We start from the raw sequence: 7,075 nt of genomic DNA on the forward strand, positions 1-7,075 counted from the left end.
CCCCTCAATACAACTCTATGGCAGAGCCGAAGCGCTGCCTTCAGCAATCTCCGGCTCTGCCATAGAGATGTATTGAGGGGGCGTGTCAGCCGCCGCCTCGTGCGGGGGTCGACACCCGCTATCTCGGCGGAGAGCCGGGGCCCCGTACAGAGAGATCGCAGGGGGCCCCAGCGGTCGGACCCCCCGCGATCTCAAACTTATCCCCTATCCTTAGGATAGGGGATGAGTTTTTCACCACTGGACTACCCCTTTAAAGAAATGTTTTTTGTTGGATCTGACGGGTACGCTTTAAGATTACAGCAACACAAAAACAAATTATGTTTTTAAAAATGCTATATTGTGCAAAAGTACATAACCTAAAAAAATGCATTAATTTGGTACTGATAATTGTGCTAACCCACAGAGTTAAAGTAATGTTTTATTTATACAACACAGGGAATGGCGCATAAATGCTGAGAAACTTTTGGGAAATTGTCCACACTAGTACAAAAAGAATAATACGCTGCACTCACCAGGTACCCAGCAAAAGTGTCTTCTTTATTCATGAAAGATAAAAGCACGCCAGCAGGTAAGAGAGCGGGTACACAGAAATGCGGGGGGAGTGGCAACGGACCGTAGCGTGCTCACAGCACTTCCTCAGGCCATCATATTGGGAAATTGCTTTTTTCCCCATACCCCTTTAGAAAGAGTTGAGAAAAACTAAGCAAAATGTTACACAGTATGTTACTCAAAATAATGGTACTGAAATAAGTCATTCCACAAAAAGCCCTCAAAAGGCTGTGTCAATACAGTAGAATAAACATTTTTTTTTAAATTTGTTTCGCCCTTAAGACCTAAAGAGTTACATCCTTACAAAGGACTATACAGTTATAAACTCAGTTTCAATAATCAGGAACATCACAACCATACACCCTTTGGTCTACAGTGAAGGATTAGCTTACCATCCATTATTTCTGGGACAAATATCTTCTACATAAAGGGTCTCAGGGCAGCCAGCTCCTCTGGGCTAGAACTCTTCCAAAGCCCACACTGACCCTGCAGGGGCTGTCACAGCCTCTCATTCTCCAACATATTTCACCGGCTTTTTGTACTTGGACCTATTGCACATCAACACTCAGGCTCTCTGGTTTTACTGGTTTCTGTCTATAGCCTACTGACTTGTTTTACATTGTATATACTGGGACTCCACTGCACAGCCCCTCACAGGCTTTCTACATTTTCTCCAATGTATTGGATTTGTTAAGTTATTGCCATTCTAAATACACATAGTTTTCTTAGTCTTTATGGATGTTGTTGACTTATACTTATACAAGTTAATGTATAAGAGTAAAAACACAATGTAATTACTGTAGACATGTTAGATTAATGCCAGTCATTACATAAACGTCTGCATAATTAACCCTAACCTCATTAGTATGTGAGTGTCCTATGACAGGTGAATTCTTTTAATCATGGCAGACAACTGTATGTTAAAATCACACTGAAGATTATGTTTAATGATCGTGGGAATGAGCCAACAAAAACCCTAGAGGCTTATTCTTTTAATTTAATGTATTAGAAGAAAATTAAGCTCATTTTATATACAATGTCTTGATATCAGCATTCACATAGTCAGATACCAAAAATAGATTACTGAGATTGAGCAGTGCAAGCAAAGCAATATTTTCCATAGGTGTGATCAGTTAAGCAGATTGATGGGCGGTTGCCAGCCTTGCCAAACCCACTATTGCATTAAACTGGTCTTTTGACACCCATGCAACCAAGCCCAACTTTTCAAACATATAAATACGGAGACTGTTGTCTCTGAGTGCAGAGGGGCCCACACTCCTTCACCTTATCTGTTCTTCCTGTTCCCTTTCAACTTTATTTTCCAGAATCCATAATGGCTGCTTATATGCAAAAGCAAAGTGGTGGCGGTGGAAGCAAGGGCTTTAGCTCCTGCTCAGTTGGCGGAGGAAGAACGAGTGGCTCTCGTAGCTCTGGTTTTGGATCCAGAAGTCTATTTCTTGGTGGAAGTAAAAGAATATCGATTAGCGCAGGCAGCACTCGAGTTGGGGGAGGCTATGGAGGTGGAGCAGGAGGCTTTGGTGGTGGTGCAGGAGGCTTTGGTGGAGGTCATGGAGGATTCGGTGGTGGAGCAGGAGGATTCGGTGGTGGTGCAGGAGGATTCGGTGGTGGAGCAGGAGGATTCGGTGGTGCAGGAGGATTCGGTGGTGGAGCAGGAGGATTCGGGGGTGGAGCAGGAGGATTCGGTGGTGCAGGAGGATTCGGTGGTGGAGCAGGAGGATTTGGCGGACCTGGAGGTGATGCTGGATTTCCTGTTTGCCCACCTGGTGGAATCCAAGAAGTCACAATCAACCAAAGCCTTTTACAGCCACTTAATGTGGACATAGATCCCAACATTCAAAAAGTAAAAACTGAAGAAAGAGAACAGATTAAAGCCCTCAACAACAAATTTGCATCTTTCATTGACAAGGTAAGACATAAGAAGAAAAAGACTACAGATAAAGATCAATTTAACTTTAGTAAATGTTAAATGCAACTATATGTGCTTGAATAAAATTGTGCATAGCCATTTTTTGTGACAACTGTGGTATCAGAGTATTAGCATGCTTTCCATTTCATTTATAGGTTAGATTCTTGGAACAGCAAAACCAAGTCCTAGAAACAAAATGGCGCCTCTTGCAAGAACAAGGATCAAAGGGTGGTACCAAAAGAAACAACTTAGAGCCCCTTTTTGAAAACTTTATTAGCAATTTGAAGAAACATCTTGACACTATAACAAGCGAGAGAAGCCGTCTAGAGAATGAGCTGAAAAACATTCAAGAAATGGTGGAGGACTTCAAGAAAAAGTATGATGGCATTGTAGTTTACAATTGTGATAAGTTTAATATTACTTTCAAACTATTTCTGTTTCTGCATAGTATATATATATATATATATATATATGAACAAATATGAGTGAAAAATTAAGGAAAACATGGACACAATATGTCAAAAATGGAGCAAATTGAAAAAACAAATATCTGTATTATAGATGTGTTTGATCCATACTTTTATGCAGTAGTATGAATTAGCCTTTAATCAGAGCAAATGTAAGTCTATTCATATAGACAATGCACACATATTACAGATGAGACAGAGACTACTTTCTTCTATTTCTTTTTTATATGTGTTGCACCAGTATATCATCAGTATTTTATCCATATTACTTCCATTTCTTCTGTAGTCCATACTGATGCATTACTGATCATAAACTGATACAAGTTCCTTTGTAATATGTAAAAAAAATTTTTTTTTTTACAAATGTTTAGCAATAGGCTTGTGTAAAACAGGCCAAGACATACACAAAAAGGATTGGCCATTTTTAATTATATTTGTATTTTCTACAGATATGAAGATGAAATTAACAAGCGCACTGCAGCAGAAAATGACTTTGTTGTGCTTAAGAAGGTCAGTCGGGTTTAAGTAAACTATTATTTTTAAATGTAGCCAGTTATGAAATGTTAATATTATGAGATAGCAGTTGAATTCTATAGAAATGGATTGACCGTTATATCATTGCAGGATGTAGATGCAGCATATATGACCAAGGTGGATCTGGAGTGCAAGGTGGATAGCCTGACAGAAGAGCTGAACTTCCTGAGAACTCTATATGAACTTGTGAGTCTTGGTTTTTAGTTATTTTTATGTAAATTGTTGAATATAAGGGAAAAAAAAAGGTTCAAACTAATTTTTTTATAAACTTTGTTGGATGGATGAATGATACTTTTTGTGGTTTGCAGGAGCTCTCACAAACACAAGGATCAACCGGTGACACCTCTGTTGTTCTGTCTATGGATAACAACCGGGAATTGAACCTGAACGACATCATTAGTGAGATTAAGAATCAATATGAACAAATTGCACAGAGAAGTAGAGCTGAAGCAGAAGCCTTATATGACAACAAGGTTAGTGTCATCCACCTGTTAATGCATGCAAATCCAAACCCTTATCTACACATATAATTAGACCCCACCCTATACTCCTTATAGATAGATTGCAATTGTAAGTCGAAACCTAAGCAATGTATTATGAAATGTATTAGGAAACACATATCAATTATATTAATGTTCACTCCCATCCTTATTTTTGCTGTTTACAGATACTTTTATTGCAGATCATCCCGGTATATTAGGTCATAAATCTCAAAGCCTATCTATTCAATAAAATACCTTTACAATTTCATGTATTATATTAGGCACACAGAATTAGTGTTGCTCGTGAATATTCGCAATTCGAATATTATTCGCGAATATCGCATATTCGCGAATTCGCGAATTTCGCGAATATAGCGCTATATATTCGTAATTACGAATATTCATTTTTTTTTTGTTTTTTTTTGTTTTTTTCTTCACAGTACACATCACAGTGATCACCCCTCTCTGCTTCCAGCTTGTGTGGTGTAAAGAAGGCTCTAATACTACTGTGTGAGACTGGCGTGCGAAAATGCGCATATGCGAAAATTCGCTTATGCGAAAATTAGCATATGCGAATTTTCATATATGCGAATTTTACCTTATGCTAATTTTGTATATGCTAATTTTCACATCTGTAAATTTTCGCATACGCGAATTTTCGCATATGCGAAAATAAAACGCGGATATAACGAATATGCGAATATTCGCGAATATATGACGAATATTCGTCCATATATTCGCGAATATTCGCGAATTCGAATATGGCCTATGCCGCTCAACACTACACAGAATATGTGATCAGCTTGTGTACATATTACTGGTGTTAACATGTTCTCTTTTATATCAGTACAAGCAGTTGCAAGCTGCCGCTGGACAACAAGGTGACAGCCTGAAGAACACAAAGAGCGAAATTTCAGAACTTAACCGTATGATCCAGAGGCTGAGGGCTGAGATTGAAAGCGTCAAGAAGCAGGTAGGCCTAACTGGTTAGATTTATATAAAAAAAATGGCTGAATTTTTTGGAATACAACAAAGGAGATTTGCATTGGGCATCAAAGAATAACCAAAAATTATTTTAACAGATTGCATCTCTCCAGTCCAACATTGCTGAGGCTGAGGAACGTGGTGAACTTGCTCTGAAAGATGCTAAAGAGAAGTTGGTTGAACTTGAAGTTGCTTTGCAGAAGGCCAAAGAAGACCTGGCCCGTCAACTGCGCGACTACCAGGAGCTCATGAATGTGAAACTTGCTCTTGATGTTGAAATTGCCACCTATAGGTGCATGCTGGAGGGAGAAGAGGAAAGGTTAGTTTCATATGATACATCTGTTTTTGTAAACCTGATCAAGACCAAGGCCTAGAACAACACTAATCTTCCTTTGTAAAAAAATTATTCCAAATTTTCAATAGCATAAAACTAGATGAGAAAGGTTGAAACTTTGCCAAATTTGTCACAGTGGTATAGGCAGTGTAGTAAATCTGACAGATTTTACTAAACATGTCAGACAGTTTTCACTTAATTGTGCTATCTCTTCACTGACTGAGTTTACTCCAATGTTTTGCATCAAAAGATTGGCCCACACTATCAATAAGATAGTCCAAATCAGTACCAGCTAGTAAAGTAGTAATAATAATATAACAATTCTGCAAAAAAAACTTAACCTTCCCATTTTTTTATGCTTTCAGAATGTCCGGACAAGTAGTGAACAATGTCACTGTCTGTAAGTACAGCTCACTATTGTGATTAAAGTCATGACATTATTGTGTAAGTAATGTTTGAAACATATCTAATATCTCTTATTTCTAAATCTAGCTGTTGTCAGTGGAGGTTCTTCAACCATGTCTGGTGCTGGAGGAGCAGGAGGATACGGTGCTGGTGCAGGAGGATATGGTGCTGGTGCTGGAGGATACGGTTCTGGTGCAGCAGCAGGATTCGGTTCTGCTGGAGGAAGTGGATATGGCATTGGAGGAGGCAGCGGCGCTCAATATGGGTCCAGCAGTGGTCAATATGGGTCCAGCAGTGGTCAATATGGGTCCAGCGGTGCTCAATATGGGTCCAGCGGTGCTCAACATGGGTCCAGCGGTGCTCAATATGGGTCCAGCAGTGCTCATTATGGGTCAAGCAGTGGGCAACATGGTGCCTCTCAAGGGAGCAGTGCCAGCCGTTCTGGAGGCAGAAGCACAGTCGCTGTTTCAAAAACATCATCATCCTCAGTGAAGAGAACATATTAAGATGTTCTTTTGCCCTTAGCACTGGTCACCACCCTTCAACTCCAAACTTCCCTATACTTTTGTCAATTTGCTAAAATACAAGAAGCTTCACTAGTATGTTCAGTTGTATCATCCTGGCTCATACCTTGTCTGTTCTTAGGGATACAATTGACTATAACATAGATCTTTTAAACTTCCCATTGACATCTTAAATAAGTCAACCATCAGTTGAATAGATAAGTTTATTCTAAGGTATTGTAAAAGTTAACATCACTGTATTTGTCAAAGCAAAGGATCACGACCATATCATGTAGAGGGTGATGTGTCCTTATATTCCCTGTGTAGGAATGTAATTGCACTAATGTGTATCCCTGTAACATACCTAGGTGAGTTTGTTTGAGACTTCTGAGCTAGGCGATGGCTGGCGCCAGTCTTGTAAGTTCTTGCTTTCTTTGTTTCTTGGTTATGCATGTGAGGGATCCTAGGTTTGTTGTATATAAATACTGGTTAATGCATTACTGGATCTTTCAGTTCCAGGCTTGCACATCTTGTCTTTTCTTTTTATCTTCAATAAACTGCATGTGGATCTAAACTGGATTGCTATTTTGTTGTTTTTTCTAATATGATAAAATGATAATTATGCTTGCTCTAATATGTTATCCTAACCCACCCATGACACCTAAACAAAATGGTTTAACATGAAATAAGCTTAATATCCCATTTTCTCCCCAAGTCAAAAGTTAACACAGAGATAGCACAGTCGTTAATTAAGCAATAGCTTTACTGGACTAATTAGTTTCAGTAAGATTTTTTTTAACCTACCCTTTTTTTTAGAGGGATTAGAGAAGGACAATAGACAAGGTTTACTAGTAACTACCAGCCTTTCGGTTCTGTTGGCATTAGGACAG

General features: G+C 39.0%; 1 protein-coding gene across 1 annotated transcript in view; it reads left to right on the forward strand.

Moving 5' to 3' along the window:
• The window catches only part of LOC130355322 (keratin, type II cytoskeletal I-like), a 98,453-nt gene extending 91,706 nt beyond the window's left edge, over positions 1-6,747 (forward strand). Inside the window, exons 2-11 of the mRNA XM_056555345.1 lie at positions 436-515; positions 1,875-2,476; positions 2,632-2,852; positions 3,393-3,453; positions 3,568-3,663; positions 3,786-3,950; positions 4,807-4,932; positions 5,042-5,262; positions 5,643-5,677; positions 5,770-6,747. Coding sequence (XP_056411320.1) covers positions 1,883-2,476; positions 2,632-2,852; positions 3,393-3,453; positions 3,568-3,663; positions 3,786-3,950; positions 4,807-4,932; positions 5,042-5,262; positions 5,643-5,677; positions 5,770-6,188 — 1,938 coding nt within the window. The 5' untranslated portion in view covers positions 436-515; positions 1,875-1,882 and the 3' untranslated portion in view covers positions 6,189-6,747. The remainder of the gene's footprint in view (positions 1-435; positions 516-1,874; positions 2,477-2,631; positions 2,853-3,392; positions 3,454-3,567; positions 3,664-3,785; positions 3,951-4,806; positions 4,933-5,041; positions 5,263-5,642; positions 5,678-5,769) is intronic.
• The last annotated feature ends 328 nt before the right edge of the window (positions 6,748-7,075 follow it).

Source organism: Hyla sarda, chromosome 2 (assembly GCF_029499605.1).
Source record: "Hyla sarda isolate aHylSar1 chromosome 2, aHylSar1.hap1, whole genome shotgun sequence".
NCBI lineage: Eukaryota > Metazoa > Chordata > Amphibia > Anura > Hylidae > Hyla > Hyla sarda.